Source organism: Nuphar pumila, chromosome 12 (genome assembly GCF_984573655.1).
Source record: "Nuphar pumila chromosome 12, dmNupPumi1.hap1.1, whole genome shotgun sequence".
In the NCBI taxonomy this organism is placed as follows: domain Eukaryota; kingdom Viridiplantae; phylum Streptophyta; class Magnoliopsida; order Nymphaeales; family Nymphaeaceae; genus Nuphar; species Nuphar pumila.
The window spans coordinates 103,289,384-103,308,123 of record NC_143260.1 but is presented as its reverse complement, the minus strand read 5'-3'; the positions used below and the strand labels follow the sequence as shown (position 1 = coordinate 103,308,123).

Genomic DNA, 18,740 nt, shown 5'->3' with positions numbered 1-18,740 from the left:
ACTCAACAAGCATGTCAATGGGTCGGGTTGAAGTCTAATATCCGACGGAACTGGTTCAAGGTTTTCGTATCCAAATCCAAAACTGCTTCAGGCAAAAAGCCAAATATATCCGATCCGACAACAGCTTTCCCTGAGTGTACCCACCCTCCTGCTCCGATCAAGTACAACTTTAGCGATACGATTCCAGATCCGAATACGAATCAGAATCTAGAACCTCATGAAATGACCAAAGAACCCCTGACCTGTTCACGTCCTCTCTCCAGCAGTTATTTATACAGCAACCCTTTCGCGCCATCTTCTGAGTTGGGGATTCGACGCAGCCTCTGATACCAGATACCGTAGCGGTTTCCCGGCGAATCCCTCTCTCCTGAAAATACGGAATCGGATCTCCGGAGACCTTCTCCGTCAACTACTTCCATAATCCGTCGCCTGAGTTGGGGATCTGGTGACGGAATACCCGCCGGAGTTGTTTCCCGCCTGCTCTCCCTTCTTCGGAAGCAGAAAAGGATCGCCGGAGATCCCCTCTGCTATTTCTTTGCCAGTAAATCGACGCCGGAATACCGGGGACCAGGGAGGTTTTCCGCTCTGTATGTATATGTGTGAGAAAACTCGGTCTTTTATTCCGCAATTTTCTGCATCTCCCCCCCACCTCCCCTGACTGATTCAACTCTAATCTGTAAACTATCTACTGTGTCAGATAGAAAATGGGTGTTTTTAGATATTGATTATTGTGTTTCTGATCGTAGTCTGTGAGGGATTAGTTTCTGTTGATCAAATTTAGGCCATTCGTCGACTTATCTTGGAGAAGTTTCCTTTTGTTGTACTTGTTTTGGGGAGCAGAAGTGCGATTAGCGTTTGGAAATAGGAATTTAGAGGAGCTGTATCGAGTGGATTGTGTTTTTGGGGTCTGATTAATGGCGGTTTCTTCGTCGAGATTAGGGCCTAGTTTGGTCGAGTTCGAGAATTTGCGGAGTAATCGGAGGGTTAATTTGTTGGGGTTTAGTTGGTCGGCGGGATTTAGAAGGATACAGAATGGAGATTTTTTGGTTTTGGGGTGGGAGTGTAGGTCTAGGGTTAGGGTGCAGAGGTTTAAGGTCAGTAACGAACTGAGCGCGCAGAGCGAAACAGTGGATGTGGTGGTTAATAGGGAAGTTGAGGGCCTTTCGGATGGAACTGTGGTGAAGGACGCGCCAGGATTGACTCAGAAGAGTTTCGCGCCGGAGATTGATAGGGGGCACGGCGGGGGCTCTTTTGGTGGTGGTGGTGGTGGAGATGGCAGCGGAGGAGGGGGTGGTGGGGATGATGAGAACGGTGGAGAGTTCGATAGGGGTGACGAGGACGTTGAAGAGTTTGGACCGATTCTGAAGTTTGATGAGGTGATCAGAGAGATTGAGTCCCGGGGCGGCGCGTCTCTTCCGGCTGATATGTTAGAGGCAGCGAAAACAGTCGGCATTCGTAAAATCATTCTCTCTAGATACTTGGATCTGCAGGTATCTGTGCGGCTCTGTTTGCCAATTGTTTTAGTTCTTAGTTTCTATTTGTGAATGATGTTAATGGTGATTATCTTCTTGAGTGTTTTATTGAATTTCGGATTTCTTTTTAATAATTAGGGGGCAGTTTGGCCTCTTGGTGCAGCAATTCAATCTTGCGGGATGCTTCGAAACAGAATGCTCGCTGACCCTGCTTTCCTTTTCAAAGTGTCAACAGAGGTGGGTTTTTCATCTTATTTTCTGGAGTTCGATTGTGTTCATAGCTCATATAGTATCACATCAGCAAATTATATATTGTTGGGCTTGTAAATTGAGATTTGGATGATTGTTCTTCAAACAGATAATTATAGACTCCTCTTGTGCAACATTTGCTGAAGTTCAGAAGAGGGGAAAGGACTTCTGGCAAGAATTTGAGCTTTATGTTGCTGATCTTCTAGTTGGTATTGTGGTTGACATTGCTCTTGTTGGAATGTTGGCACCATATGTTCGCTTTGGACGACCTTCTGTGGCTAAAGGGTTCCTTGGAAGAATACAGCGTATTTGTGGAGCTCTACCTAGCAGGTTTGTACTCCATGTTTGGTTCTTATTGTCATGCAGTGGACTGGTTTTGTGGCTTTATGTTACCTGAGCCTTGCATAAAGTTTTTGATAAAATTTCCTATACATAATCTGCATGAGTTGGTGGATGGTGAGCAACACAGGTATTTAGGTTTTGGATTGTTTCCTTTCCCAGGTTACCTGCTGTGAACTGACTAGTATGCTTTTACTTTTCTAATTTGAATTGCAAGAGACCAAGTCTCAGCAACGTGGAGCATATGGATGGTTATTTTAATGACATTAACTGTATAGATGAGATCCCGTTCTTCGTTAGTATGAGACTATAGATCTAGTAAGGGCTTTGATATGTGGTGATGGTATCTATCTAATAGCTCTGCAGATGATGTCTAGTGTATAATCTTTAAATTCATGACGCTGATACTCCTTCTAACTGCTTTCATATTGTAAATTTACTAAAACATGAATACACTAACCATAACATCCTCACACCTTACAACACGATTCATGAGCACATGTGGAAACTGACGTTTGCTAGACCTGTTGAAGTTAATACCAAAAGACATTCTAATATGTTATAAATAAAAAAATACGTCCAGCATATGCTCTATGACATATTGAAACAATAACTGTTTAAATTATAACCACTTTGAGGATGAATATTTCCATATGGGTCGTGAACTAGAATATGATGCAACAATTTGTGCAATGTAGAATATGATAGCATAAACCATATGACATTTTTTTTTAATGTTTTAGTGGGGATAACATCTACATGCTTATCTACTTGTGTAGTTGTGACTTGTAAGCAGTTGTGTCATGTGTGGCAATATGGCATTTAAGAATGATAAGTTTACTGTTATTTTGAATTTATTGACGTGAATACCTCTATCATAGATGAAATTGATGCCTGTTTATCTATATTAGCTCTACGCATAAAGATAAAGAAAATATAGAAACCATCAAATGATTGTGTCTAAAATTCCTGAAACTTAATACCGCAACTTTGTTGCACTTTCTATAATCAATTAGTAATGATGAATTCATGATAAACCAATATGAAGATACATACCGTTCTGCATGATAAACCAATATGAAGATAACATGTGTGTTGAATCAAAATTATAAGCCAGAGATCTTTTTACTTTGGTGTGGGTCATGATGACTAGTGCTCCTAAGATCATAAAAGCAATTCTGTGGAGAAAGAGAAAGGTGGATTTTTTTTTCTGTAGACAGTTTTTTTTTTTTTTGGGGGGGGGGGGGGTAGGTGACAAAGAGGGAGGGTTTGTTACAATGTAAGCTTAAAGCTGCTTTTCTGCCCAATTTTATAATGTTAGAGCGCACATTGAGTTCAAAACAAAAAGACTTGTTGAACATTGTGATAATTCAGAGGGCTTTGAGGAGTCGTATGGTTTGTTCCATAGGATTTCTTTCTAAGTGCTCTGGACTTGTTAATCACGTTTGACTTCTTACCTTAACTACCAATTTTTGATTTATGTTGTGGCCTGTGCCTCCTCTTGATTAAATGAATTATATGAGCAGGAGACTTTAATTACTTTTTAATTGTCTTACTCATTATTTTGGTAAGGCATTCTTAGAATATTATGTCTGTTCTTCTGTCATAGTATACTATTTGCATTTTTTTCTTTGTGTTTTCAGATTCACCTTGACATGGACTTGTAAGCTTAGCATTTTAACATATTTCTTCTTGATTTTTTTTCTTATTTAGTGTTTTTGAGGCTGAGAGACCTGGGTGCAGATTTTCAATCCAACAACGGATTGGCACATACTTCTACAAGGTATTATTCAGTTGGGTTCTTTCTGATATTTCTTTATGCTCTATGAGACTTCTGCTTGGTAAGTTTTGTGCGTGTATCAGTGAGATCACTTTTCATCTATGCCACATGGATATGGCTGTAGATAGGGGGATACAGCCATTTTTATGGAGTTCTCCATTACAAGTACCATAGAAGAGGGATATGGTATGAGAGTGAAAATGGAGTATCCATGTGATGTAGGTTTTCATCTTCCATCATCATATCTCTTTTTTATTCTTTTGGTATTTCTGTGTATCATGCTGTAAAATATCTATTTATCTGGATATTCATAAGCATTTTTAAAATGTTGGTATTGCACTATATCTTGATCAGTTTCACTGCTTATATGGTTGCTTTAGAAGTAATATTCTGTTCATACTCATTTGAACCAGGGAGTTATGTATGGATCAGTTGGATTTGTATGTGGCCTTATCGGCCAAGGAATCGCGAATTTGATTATGACTGCCAAACGGTATGTATCTGTTCTTATGGCTGTTTATGCCCTCGAATCTGTCCTTTGTCTGATTATGCTATCAAAGTGTACTGTTTCTATTGATCATGTTGCTATTTAGTGGACATCTTCGCTTCTGCCTATTTCCCTTGGAATAGCTGTTTAAAATTTATAAACTTTTGTACTAGGTTTCTGTGGATGATATTATTTCATTCAGTTGGGTTCTTGGATTTCATGAAATACTATAGGATGTTACATAAAGAAGCAATCAATTAAGAAATCCACAAGGAAGGTGAAATGCTGTCCTGGCTATTCATATAACCTCTATGGAATTAACAGAAGCCTCCTGACTGAATTTTTGTATATAAGTGTGTCAAGGTGTTTAACTGGCATTATCAGAAACTTCTTTTCTCCATCACATGAGAATGAAATTCCAGTGACTTTGTTTCTTTAGTTTTTAAATTTTTATTCATAAGGTCCAGTTCCTTAATGGTAGATATTTTGACCATCACATTGGTCCTGGTGATCTCTTATATGGGACAAAACAACCTCTATAGTGAGACCCTTATGACCCAAAGGTTACCATGTGGATGAGCTCCTCTGGTTCAGATCCGTCAATGATTTGAATGTATTATTCAGGTATCAGGTTACAAAATACTAAGTTTGGCTTATCGAAGGATTTCATGCTGCATATTGTCCTGTCACCTATGATCCACATTAGCCTCCAAGCTTGTTAAAGCACTGGACATATGTGTTCATGCATCCAGGATAAGTGGAGCATCATTGACCCGCTGAATAGGTGGGATGTTTGCAGAAATATCCAAAACATCAAAGTTTTTCAACCATCTGGATGAAGCTGTCTACTAGGGATATGAAGATACCAAAAAAGCTTCATTGAATAGCCAAAATGTAACATTGCAAGCAACTAGCAAAACCATTACCAAAGCCGTCATAGAAGAATGGTATGACTATTGAAGCTCAAGATTTTCAATAAAGGCCAAAAGAAAGGAAAAGAGAGAATAGAGGACAAAAGGGGAAACAAATTGATATTTCTGTCTCTTTGTGTGTGTGCATGCAGAACATGAATGTACATTGACAGTCAGGCTTTGAAGTTTGACCTGACTCACATGAAGATGATTTGCTGCAATTGGTTGCTGGTATCTCTGACTTCATATGTGACTATGACTTTGTTTAGGTAGCAGCCGTACTGGAAATTCAAATGGTCACAAGAATGCTAATGAGAACATTATGACTGTGTTCCAACTTATGATGATCTTGCCAATAAGCACATGGTCCAGCATGTAAAGTTCAAACTCTGTTTTTTGGACTACTAATCATCTGAATGATGATTCTTGAAAGTTAATAGTCTAGGATACAAGTTAATGCAGCATTAATTATGGTATTTTATTTTTATATATTTGGTTAGTAAAGTTGAGTTCAATGAGTTATGTTGGAGAACTTTCCATGAAATTATTCCAGAAGCATATCATGCAAAAATCTGTTGGTGTCTTATGGTTAGTCCTGGAATATAATAAGGCGTCACTTTATGTAACATTTATGAGAAATTCCTGTTCATGTCTCTAGTAAACATACTCTTTTTGGGGAGTCCTGCTGTTCTTTTAGTGCTCAAGAGCTTAACAGAATATTATTTCCTACTTTCAGACAAATTAAATCATCAGACGATGATGTACCTGTACCACCTCTTATGAAAAGTGCAGCTCTCTGGGGTATGTCCGCTCCCATATGGTTCTTTAATATCATTATCTATCTTGTTATCTTGTGTCAACATAGTGTTTACTGACTAATATAATGTCTTTGCATTGCTATATACAATCATATCTATGCTTGTCATGTTGGTTCTCATGTCTCACGTCACACTAGGACATGCTTTACCTTTCATCGGAGAAGAGAATTTTTGGGGTTAATATTTGGTACTAATGAAGGCACAGAACTATCAAGTAGAAATGGACTTCTTTCCCTTGTTTTTGGGTTTTTCAGTAGATCCGACCCTATGGATGTGATCTACAGGGCTTGTTTAGTAGAAAATGAGTTTTAAGCATAGTCACAGATATCGGCGATATTTTCAAAATATCGTGATATTATCGTTGTATTTTCAGCAAACAATATTATAGGTAAAATATTGTGATATTTTGAAAATATCACCAATTTGATAATATCTTAGTATTATGATAATATCAGGATATTATCAATTACTGTTACTGTTTTTTTATTTTCTACATCCTAAATGTGTTTTCATCTTTATTTTTGCATTTTTACTTATTTATTTTATTATATATGTATTTTATTATCTAAACATGATATTTTCTTACTTATTTTTGTTATTTTAATATATTTATTATTTTTTAAACCCCGAGTTTTTCCAAAAATTTATCACCAAACCCATAATATCGTGAGAAATAGCCTCACCGAGATATAGGATATTTGTAACTATGATTTTAAGTCACATGATTGTGACATATAAGTATGTTCCTTAAAGGCTTCAAAAATCAACGGACAACAATGTACCAAAATTGTCTTAAAAAATCATATTTTTTACATAGAAAAAACTGCGCTTCAAGGTTTGATTCTTAGCAAACAGACAATGCTGTCTATGTGGTCAGATTGAGACTATACAGTTGAAAACTATGATTTCTAGCTCAATAGTTCCGTACCTTCATTAGTACCAATTAAAACCCAGAATTTATGTGTTTAAGACTCTGATCGCTAACTTGGCAACTTGCAGGTGTCTTCCTTGCAGTCTCCTCAAATACTCGCTACCAGATCCTCAATGGCCTAGAGGGTGTAGTCGAAGCATCGCCTCTGGCTCGGCAGTTTCCTCCTGTCGCATTGGCTTTTACTGTTGGCGTTCGATTTGCCAATAATATATATGGTGGAATGCAGTTTGTTGATTGGGCTCGATTGAGTGGTTGTCAGTGATAAAACTGTACGCTTACTCCGATTGAAAGTTATTCTTTCTTTTTATCATTTTTTGCAGGATTCATGTTGCATGAGAAAAATGAAATGAAAAATGAGAGGGGTCGATCAGTCCCCTCTGAGAGGCCTGAAAATGGTGGTGGGTGGGAGGAAGATGAAGATGGAGGAAGCTCTTCTTGTGGGAGAATGCTTGTCCTAATCAAAAAGAATTTTTGATAGGAAAAATTCCTTCACCCACTCAGGTGTTGGAATTATTCTTATCAAAGTCATTTTTTTGAAAAACTTTCATTTCAAAAAATCTCGTTTGGAATGATTGGAAAAGTTGTCTATTTTTCTTATCATTTTCTTGCTTCCAAGCGTGTCCTAAAAGGGAACTTTGTGTGTCGTTCCCTTTAGGGATGGCAGTGGACTGGGGGAAAATGGGCCCCCGCCTTGCCTCTCCCCGTTTGGACTGGAAATGAAGGGCATGAAACGGGTAGGAAGGCGGGGATGAAGGTTAAAATCCACCTTGTGCGGGAATAAAAGCTGGGATGGACTTACACCTTTCCCTGCCTTGTTCTATCCCGCCCCCAATCCTTTTAAGTGATGACAATAGACCAAAGAGGAATGGAGCCCCGCCCCGCCTCGCCCCCGTTTGGATCAGGAATGGAGGACATGAAATGGGGATGGAGGTTAAAATCCATCGTCGGAGATGGAGGCAGGGAATGAAGGTTCAGATTTTGAGATGGGGCAGGGGTGGAGACCTTGTCCCCTTCACCCGCCCCGGTCCATTGCCATCCCTAGTTCCCTTTGACTGGAAAAATATGTTTTGCAAATTGTACTGGGAGGGAGCAATCTTTTAGGTGTTTGAATGCATGGGATGCAGTGTCTGCAGGACGCCCTTTGGTTGGGGCTTGCGGGCCCATGCAAATGCGGGACACTGTCTCATGCATCCCTTTGGGATGCATTTTGCTGTCCCAGAGTGTTCCGCCCTTCCCCCTGGAACAGGGGAGGACAGGACAAGACACCTTTGACAAAAAAATCATCCTTGGGTGTCCATGGTATCCTTGTCCTCCCCTGTCGGCAAATCAAATACCCCTTTAAGTATTGGTTGGGGAGACCACAAGGGCTCTGCTCATCTGGTGTGTATATATATATATATATATATATATATATATATAGAGAGAGAGAGAGAGAGAGAGAGAGAGAGAGAGAGAGAGAGAGAGAGAGTTGTAATTGGAGATGTTCAGAACAGAAGCTGGGCTGGGCCAGGCTAGTCCATGCTCGACTTCCCTATTGATTCTACATCCATTTCTTATTGTTTTTAGATAGACATGAATGGAGAAATAAGACCCACAAAGTCGACTCCATGTAGTCGGGATAAGGCTTGATGACCATTCATGTGATGTGGCGAGAGTTTCATGATCATTTGCTACCGAGAGTATAGTTTTTTTTTTCCTTTGTTTAAACATGCAATGGGCATTGATAGGTTGAAACCCCAATAATTTTGGAGTTGTCAAATTTTAATTTTTTCCCTGTTTATTAGGTTTTCTATCAAGCACGAAAAGAGCTCCAAACTATTACGAAAAGTCAAAATAAAATGATGAATAATTTTATATTAGTGCAATATGATCTTGTTATTTTTATTTTTATATAATTTTAATTCCATAATTTTTAAGATTAAATATTATTTTTGAATGTTCTTATATATATATATATATATATATATATATATATATATATATATAGAGAGAGAGAGAGAGAGAGAGAGAGAGAGAGAGAGAGAGAGAGAGAGTAGGTGCTTATGATACCTGTTTGATGTTCTTTTTGCTCTTTTGGTATTTTTTTGGCAGTTTCGACCCCCTAATTGGTATTTTTTTGGCAGTTTCGACCCCCTAATTGGTATTTTTTTCACAGTTTCGACCCCATAAATGTATTGGGCATGATTGATTTTCGAGGAATCCACACCTGAATCATGTATTTTTCATGAAAAAATGATATTTTGAGCCTAAAAAATTTACAAAGATTTTGGACTGTTGATTTTTTGAACCTTATAAAAACCCACCTTTGGCGGAATCAAACAGTTCAAGGGCTGAACCCTATAAAATCAAGAATTTAAAAATAAAATGAAAAAACCTGAAAACCCATCCAGCATGTATCGCAAGCACCTATGCCCTAATATAGAGTAATGGGTCTGTGTTGAACCCATTTGGTGCTAAACCGCGTGCTAGATGGGTTTTTCAGCTTCTCCAGTGCTTTTTATGCGGTTTCGGCCCTATAAATGTGTTGGGCATGGTTGATTTACTAAGAATCCACACTTGGAACATGTGTTTTCTATGAAGAAAATGACGTTTGAAGCCCCAAAAATTTACAAAGATTTTGATTTTTCAAACTTTATAAAAGCTCTCCCATGTGTTGGAATCAAACTCTTCAAGAGTTGATCCCTAATAAATCAAATACATAGATCACATCTTTATGGTCAGAATTTAAAAATAAAACTCAAAAAACTTATTTAGTACGTGGTTTAGCAGCAAATGGGTTTAGCGCCAACCCATTACACTCTCTCTCTCTCTCTCTCTCTCTCTCTATATATATATATATATATATATATATATATATATATATATATATATATATATATATATATATATGCCTACCACTTTTTTAATCTGCTTCCAGCTTACAAGCTTTGAAACAGTGACGGAGCTAGGAACCTAAACTAGGGTGGGCACAAACACATGGTAAGAAACCAAGTCAAAACCCTAAATCCTAATAAACATTATTCATAAATAAGCTAATTGAAAAAAAAAACTAAAATTCTAACCAAAACCAAACTTGCATTCATGGAATGTTGATTGAAAAAAAAGATTGACAAAAATACCTACTTAAATATTCATGTCATATGAAAAACCAAAATAACACAAAAATACAACCGATAACCAAAATCATGCATTCATTAATGAAATCATGTTTAATGATAATTGAAAAGAGAAAAGAAGAGGAAAAACTCAAAAACCACAATTAAACATTTACATCATTTGAAAATATCCAAATAAACACCCTAATTCCTAAAAAATTCATAGATTTATGCTCATTGAAAAAAAAAATCTAATGTTCCAACCAAAATAAAGTATTCATTTAATGGCTAATGCTTATTAAAAAAACAGAAAAAACTTTAAAACCTTAATTAAATATTTATGCTATTTAAAAATAAACTAAATAAAAAACCTAAACCCTAACAAGCATTATGCTGATTCAAAAATGGCCCAAGTTCTATAGGGAAAATGTTGGATGTACTCCTAGTTGCATTAGTAGCATCAACAACGGCAATTCCATTATTTGCCTTCTTTAGAGCTGGAGCAACATTCTTGCAGTTTCCTCACGACTTCATACTTGTGCTCTATCGGGTTCTTAAATCGGTATCATGTCACAAGAGGCACATTTCACATGAACCCTTAAAGTCCTTTTTTTCTATTTTCAGGATAATTTTTATCACAACCATCACAAGGAAACTATAACCCTAACAAATTAACTCAAGTTGTTGATTCTGCAACTGCGATAAGAACTGATCTATGCAGAATGAGAAAAGGAAAACCCTAGAAGAACCGAAAAAAAAAATCCGCCACTGCTTTGAAAAGTTTTTTTTTTCTTTGTTTTCCTTAATCTGACCTTATATGTGTTCTACGTGATTTATTTTATATGAACCGACTCTTGGATTGTCTGATTCCGGCATACAGGTAGGTTTTTAAAAGGTTCAGAAATCAACAGTAAGATTTTCATAAATATTCAGGGATTAAAAAACCATAATTTTCACTGAAAAAATGATCCAAATATCGTTTTGTAGCAAATCAATCATGAACACATCTACAGGGTCGTATTTGTGGGAAACAACCTAAAAACACCCGTTAACTGACAGTAGACTACAAAAGTGTCAGGCAGCTACCACTTTTCCTATGTGTGCATTCCAAATTCGACCAAATATACACTACCTGTATCCCAAGAGTCAGTTCAGATCGGTTTGGACTCGGGTCACTGGCGTCATGTTTGCATCCATACCTTCAATATCTGATTGTATAAACAGCTGGATCTGGTGTGGACCACTTAGAGTCAGATCCGACAGGAGCTCTACCCGATTGGTTGGTCATGTGTGATGTCATCTCTCCAAAGGATAAAAAGCTAATAAGATCCTGATTTGCATTGATCTGAATCCAAATTTAAGTTTCTATTCAAGTATGCTATGACCCATCAGGTCCATGTAGGATCTGGTTTGATCTATCCAAGAAGGAAAGCCCTTGTTCTTTTTCACTTAACTGGAAAAGAGTTGACATGTCAATGGTATGGGGTTTGAGTTTAATAATTACACATATTGGTATTCAATCATAATATTGATATATGGATCTGGATCCAATAAGATTTTAGGAGTGATGCAAACATGTTAAATGGGCTTTCCGGGCTTTTTTCATTTTATTTTTAAATTCTGATTTACAGATGAGAGTACGCAGTTGATTTTAGAGGGATCATCAGCTTTTGCAGTGTTTGATTCTGATACAGGGTGGGTTTTTATAAAGTTTGAAAAATCAACAGCCCAACATCTTTATAAAATTTTTGAGGCTCGAAATATCATTTTTTTCATCCAAAACACATGATCCGGGTATTGATTCCTAGTAAATTGACCATGCCAAACACATCTACAGGGTCAGAATGGCAAAAAAAGAAAAAGTAAAAACCAAAAAAAAACCAAAAACCCATTTAGCATTTTATTTTAGTATCATTCAACATTTGAGTACCACTCAATTTAGGATCTTGTGATAGGCCTCCAAATCCCAGTTCAAGCTGGATATGGTCATGTGAAATCTGTTTTGGTTCGATTCGGACATGAATCCAAATCCAACCTGCCAAAATCCTCAGGAAAAGTCATCTTCTAGATGGTTCAATGGAGATCGAGCAGATCCAGTCAGTCAAAAGACAGGTTGGGGCCCTGCATGCCAGTTTGTATTGAACAAAAGATCATATCCATATGGATTTGAAATGATCCGATTAGACTCTGGGTTTAGATGTTTTTAGGAAAGACATATAAGTCGAGTAGTCTCTTCATCCAGAAACTGATGAAGCCAGGTTTGTCCATTTTGATCTGGAATGGACCAGTTACCTCACCTATCTTTGTTGGACCATGTGAGCTGAACTAGACTACTAGTAAAGGGGGGTATGAAAGGGTCAGGTCTGACCCAGACCCGACATGACCCAACATGTACCAAACCCTATAAGGTCAGGATTTGGTTATAAATAAGATGGTTTAATAGAATCCGGGTTGTACTGGAAGGTTCTGATTAATATATGGTTTCACCTGGGTCCGAACCAAACCCCACCCGCCGACACCCTCCTAGTAGTGTTGGACTCAACTCTGTATCTTTTTCAGACAGAAATGAAAGGATATAAGATCCGGTTTGGACTCCGGTCGGTAGTCCAACCATTTGGATCCCTGCTATTAAGTGGCACAAAGCCAACACTACATAAAGCAGAGCGTTTTGTTTCATTGTCAAAATTATCGCTGAGAAAGGCCAACATAATACAAAAACAAAAAGATATTTTTAAAAAATCTCATATTTATCACGACATAAATCTAAGAAATATTATTAATTCTGGATGAATGTGTCAGTGTCCTATCATCGTGTCCTACTGTGCCAATCGGCGTCACAAGGACACGCATCCAAAATGGCGTGTCCTGTGACATATATCCATCTCATCACCAATTTGTATTTGATTACGAGAATTTTTTCATAAGGACAGGTTGAGATGCAACATAACAAGCGTGTCCTCTCTCTCTCTCTGTACACAGACTCCTCTCTCTCTCTCTCACAGTACACAAACACTTACTGTTATACCAACCTCGTGAAAATTGGATTTCTGAAAAGAGATTTCAAGCCTAGAGGCACGTTCTTAAGATCGCTATCTTTAGAACTTCAATCGCCCCACTCTGGAAATTCCGAAGATGCGAAAAAGGGTTTTGTTACGACTGAGTTCCCAGGATACAACTAGGCTTGAACCTCAAGAGAGTCACTGCTTCGCAAGAACATATGACCTCTCCCACACATGAACTCTGCAAGCCAAACCGAGAAGAAAGAAAGGAGAAAACTGGAGAGTCAGAGATTCTGATGATCCTCAAAAGACGAAAATAAAAGAATTTATAGACTTTTAGAGTGGCCAAAACGTTTTGCGATAAATGAGATTAATGGCCATAAATCTGACGGTTTGAAAATAGGACAAAAAGGTACCTGAACAGTCACCCACCTTTGACTGTTAATCAAAAGCCTCCAAAACCGTCCAACAGTCACAAAGCGCCTTAATCTCAATATAAATGATATTAAACTTTTCAAACGGCCAGATATCTCAAAACCGAAAAATCAAAACGGATATTTGCGCCTCATATGCACCCTTGCGCCATCAAAACGCCACATTGCGCCATCAAAACGCCACATTGCGCCTCAAGCGCCCTTGCGCACGCGCGCGCGAACGGCGCATCCGTTGCTGCACGATGCGCAGCAACGTCCGCAAGCCACCCATGGACACAAGGCTTACCAAAGTAAAGAATGGAGAACAAAGTTTGTATTTAAACCACTAGAAAAACTGATTTCTCTTAGATATGGGACTAAAGTTTTTAAAACACTTTTGGTGGAAAGAAATCATCAATTTTAAAACTTTCCTAACAGTTACAACAGAGCGGTGAGTTCACTCTAAGAGGTCCATGGCTTGTTATGAAGGCTTCAAGGCATGTTTCCAACATCTTTTTGAGCTACGAACCCTCCTGACTGTGCTTTTGGCGGGTCACACCTTGGTGGGGGCAGCCCGTGTTTTGGGTGGAGGTGGCAAAGATTGGTAGTGGAGGTGTAAGTACTGAGATGGTACGCGCGCGTAGGGTGGTGGTGGTGGACGTCCACGGAAGCCCACTGGCAGTGTGGATTCTGGTGGAGATGGTGGTGGTGGTGGTCGTCTTCCACGGAAGCTTGGTGGAGTGTCTCTATAGGTTGGTGACGCTGGAGGTGGTGGTGGTGATGAAGGAGTTGGTGGTGGAGGATGCTGGCCGTGGCGGTGGCGGTGATGGTGATGGTGGTACTCAGTCTCAATTTCAGCAAAAGAGAGAAGGCTCATGTACAAAACTGTAGCTAATAAGGTGGTGAGAATGCTTAAATTGGTGCTTATTGTGTGAGCCATGGTGTATGGGAGTGTGAAGGGGAGGCGGGGGGGGGGGGGGGGGGGGGGAAGGGTTTATATAAGACGGTTTTGTGTTAGAGGGAGGATTAGGTGCAATGTGATTGCGCACTTTTTAGTGCGCTGCTACACTGATCTCCCTTCATCTTTGGTACACAGCCTTCAGCTGTGGGGCCCAAACAACAATGAAGGGTAATCAGGTGAAGCCGCAGGCTAAAAGTGTGTAATTACATTGCACCTGATCCTCTCTGTTGGGGGCCTTTGAATCACGTGAGGGCCACCAGGATGGTCACGTGAATGAATCAGAAAACCATGACACGTTTACAAGCCTGGAAAAATTTGCCGATTGCTGGGAAGACACGCGGGGGCAGTAGAGGCTTTCTTAGGGGATGTCAATGGGTCAGGTTTGACTGGAACCGGACCCATACCAAACCCTTATAAGATCCGGGTTTGGTGATAAAAAAAGGAGGTCCAATTAGTAACCGGGTCATACTTAAAGGGTCCAATTATTCCGAGCATGATTTGTGAAATTTCATAGCAGACCCGTGTCTGACTTGAATTCCCATTAAGACCCATAATTTTTTACTATAAAAAGCTGAAAAATATTATTTTATCAGGTATGAACTGGATTTGGTTCATGTAATCTTTATAAGATCCGGGTATGGTTTTTCTTATAGAGGACCCGATAAGACCTAGGTCTGGACCTGGTACCAGTAGTACCTCAAAGTCAGATCCAGGTTCACACTCACCTGGGTCCGAACCAGATATCGGACCCGTTGATGCTACAAGACTTTCACGAGGAAAGACAAGGATTAATATTGGGATTCTTTTGTCTTACCCAAGTTGGTGATTACTGTGGTTGTGTTACATTAGACATTAGTCATCTCATTGCATTAGACGTAAATTTGATTAGTTTCCTAGCCTAGTACTATTAATATACATAGTCATAGTCATGTAAATATAGTTATATTCATGGTAACAGTTGTTTTCCTATTCATTAGTCGTAAGTGATTTCCCCAAACATTGCGTGTTTCCACCGTATAGGTTCACTGTTAACTTCTTTATGTTGTTGTATGTTAGCGTCATCTTATTTCCACAACTTATTTCATTCATTATTTTTCTGGTATTAATTTACTAGTAGCCATTCGTAGCTTAATTTATTGGATGTTCTAGTGTGCATCGTCAATTCATTTTTTTAGCCGTGGAGCACGTAAGTTGTTCTAAGTTTTATAGATTATTTTAGTAGTTGTTTCGTTAATTCATTTGATTGATTTAGTTAATACACCTTGATTTCATTAGCTTAGTTGATCTTTAGAATTAGTTTCGTGAATTCGTATTGGATAGTTTGCTTTTTTATTGTCTTTTAGTGTAGTTGTTATAATTAGTATTATAATTAGTTTATGTTATTCATTCATGTTTTTATGATTTTTCATCATATTTCATGTTGATATTCTTGTAAATTGCTTGTTTCTGCTTCGTGTTTTGTTTTTGTGTTTTGCAGGAAAGCGTTGAAACGTGCGGTAGAGCTTTTTTTGTACCTTAAAAGTACTCTTTCAGGTCCCCTCAAGCCCTCAAAAGTGTCCTGAGGGAACCTTTTAGCAAACCATACAAAAATGTTAAACCTAAGTACCTAAAGGGTACACAAAGGAAAGGTTAAAGGGAAGCAAATCAATCAAGAAGACTTAGAGCACTGAAGACCTTTCTTTTAGTCTTAGATTAGGATTTTAATTCTTCTATTTATTAATTGGGCCTGTAATAAAATCATTTATTTCTTTTGTTTAAGCCCTCTGCGTAGGGCATCACTCAAAGTTATTTATTTAATTAATTTGTTTTTCTTTTTGACAATAAAGCATAGTTAGATTGTGTGCTTGAATATAAGTATTTTCTGTTCCCTGAGTTCGACCCAGACTCCACCACTCGTGCGAGCCGGTTTTTATATTTTTTGGTGTCTGGCTTTCACTTGATTTTCATTAAAAATATTGTTTTAAAAAGCGTTTTCATAAAACTCACACCACCAGTAAAATCATATTTTTTATCGTTTTTACATTAAAAAATTACGGGTCTTTTGTAACATCTAAAAATTTTATCAAAAATTTTTAATGATTTTTTTTTAAATTCAATTTATCTAACTGCAAACACAGTAAAATAGAAGATTAAAAACCAATTCAAACTTTGGACGGGTTACAATAACACATTAATACACACATCTAGATATAAATATCTTAATTAAAAAATTAATTCAAACCAATACTCAATTAAATTCAGAGTTTAGATGTTTCAATAAAAATCCAACTTAATATAAAAATATCTAAAAAGAAGTTGGATCCCCCAGAAAAGAGGACGATGATGATTCGTAGGATGTTGCAGAGCAATCCGCCATTACACTTGCTCATACACTTTATGGAAAATATTAAAGTATGGAGCATTAATCCACAGCCCCAGTAGGATATACCAATACACATATACATGGATATAACCAAAACATAAGAGATAAGCATTGATACATCTTTAAATAAATAAATAAAATATACAACGCAATATATAAAGTTAAGCATAATTTACACATTCATAATCGGTCATGCTTGCAGTCAAATTTCAAGATAATTATCTTACAATGCATAAATTTGAAAGTAAATAAATAATTCATCTTAAACCCTACAATCATGCACAAACTGTAGTAATGTTAGTGATTCAATACTTAATGTTTTGTTTCTCTCTTTTCGCCCTAAAGGTTACACACTTAGAGCTCTTAACTCTGATTCAACCAATCCAATGAGGTGTCTCTTATGTAATTTATTAGCCTCATTTATTAGAAGAATATGCCAACTTCATTTAGAGTTTTTTACTGGAGCAGTTCGTGACTGAGAGAACTTCCAGTGGTCCATACAAAATTGATTTCTACAATATAGAATTTCAGAACATACCACCTAGGCCACACGGTAGTCTGACCCCTCTACGACCGACGACTGAGGACCAACAAAGATGTCTAGCTTTCCAAAAAGAAACCATGGTCGATCGGTCGAGTGTACCACCACCCTCTCCAATGTGGTCCTGGGTTTCAGTGGGTTACTAGGTGTTATTTAAGTTTGGGCTCATAGATTAATTTTAAGTGTTGTTAGCACAATGGTTCATTAACCCAAGCTCCACTCTTGGGAGACTCCATAACACAAGGTTGCTTTTAACTCATTCAAACTGCTCACAGTTCAAACTCTATCTCTAAGTAACTTTGAGCATGACCTTCTTGAGTTTATTATGTGATTATGTGCATGTATGTCCAGTCTTTTCATTCTTTGGTATTTCACCAGTACCCATAGGTCCCACCGAACTCATGCTCACTCATGAGCTATGTTTATGCTCATACCACATATTAATGATCATCATGCATATACCATATTATATGCTCACATGATTACATACAAGCTTCATACATAATTCATTCGTGACTATGCTCATTCAACAAAATTATATGTGAATTTATATCTATCTTAATGATCATAACTCATGATGCAAAATACACATTATCATATATTTTTAACCTTTATGATTCAACATGAAGAACATGTAGTTAACATGCATATCAAATTACAAACTAGGTTTTAAGTATCACTCATCATGTTTAGTAATATAAAAAACAATTAGGCATTAACACACATATTTGAAGAAATTTGTATCCCTATTTATCTCATTTTAAAAAAATCACAGAGAATAGTTTTGAACTCCAAAATTTAACTAGAGTTGCCCTAACATGTCATAAACACAACCTAAGAAATAAAACTTCAAAATCATTTATAACAAAATTATAACAATTTTGTAACCAAACCCTATTCTGAAAAATTATAGGATGGATTATGTAAACTGCAAAAAATTTTCTCAACTTTGAGAATTTTCTGGGATTTACTGCAAACTCTTTTGACAAAATCATTTTTATAGAATCTTCTTCTATGTACTTTCACTCAGATTTTTCACAATTTGTGTTAAGTCATTTTGAATATATTTCTATCATTTTTAAAACGACAACTCAAAACAATATTACAACTAGGACAAAAAAATATGCTCTGTCGAAACAATCATTTTGCCCTTAATACTAACTCAAATGAGATCAAATAAGATTCTAAAGTCAAGACCCAAATGTTTAGATTATCTCAATATTTTATGATTAATATTTTAGGACATATAATTTTTTTTCAAAACTTGCCGAATTAAAAATGGAAAGAACATAACAGAGATTTCAAAACTCATAATGTGTTCAATATTCAAGATCGAGGATGATATCAAAACATGATCAAGCATAATTACATATATTCTCTAT

At 37.3% G+C, this 18,740-nt stretch overlaps 1 protein-coding gene across 2 annotated transcripts; it reads left to right on the top strand.

Moving 5' to 3' along the window:
• The first annotated feature begins 299 nt into the window (after positions 1 to 299).
• On the top strand, positions 300 to 15,982 carry LOC149821401 (protein RETICULATA, chloroplastic-like). Of its 2 annotated transcripts, XM_089983676.1 has the most exons (8): positions 300 to 1,490; positions 1,611 to 1,709; positions 1,831 to 2,051; positions 3,774 to 3,843; positions 4,254 to 4,333; positions 5,975 to 6,039; positions 7,056 to 7,256; positions 15,933 to 15,982. In XM_089983676.1, exons 1-7 carry the CDS (start codon positions 915 to 917, stop codon positions 7,247 to 7,249), a joined length of 1,305 nt encoding a protein of 434 aa, XP_089839802.1. In that variant the 5' UTR covers positions 300 to 914; the 3' UTR covers positions 7,250 to 7,256; positions 15,933 to 15,982. The 2 variants fall into 2 exon arrangements, with proteins under 2 accessions (XP_089839802.1, XP_089839801.1); XM_089983675.1 differs by lacking the exon at positions 15,933 to 15,982 and having other exon boundaries at positions 7,056 to 7,291.
• Positions 15,983 to 18,740: the final 2,758 nt, after the last annotated feature.

What these genes read in the sequence shown, in the direction of transcription:
- LOC149821401 (XM_089983676.1), top strand. Translation starts at nt 915, where the DNA reads ATGGCGGTTTCTTCGTCGAGATTAGGGCCTAGTTTGGTCGAGTTCGAG. An exon ending in TGTGGAGCTCTACCTAGCAG is followed by an intron (nt 2,052 to 3,773) that starts GTTTGTACTCCA and finishes TTTCTTATTTAG; the next exon opens with TGTTTTTGAGGCTGAGAGAC. An exon ending in GAAAAGTGCAGCTCTCTGGG is followed by an intron (nt 6,040 to 7,055) that starts GTATGTCCGCTC and finishes GGCAACTTGCAG; the next exon opens with GTGTCTTCCTTGCAGTCTCC.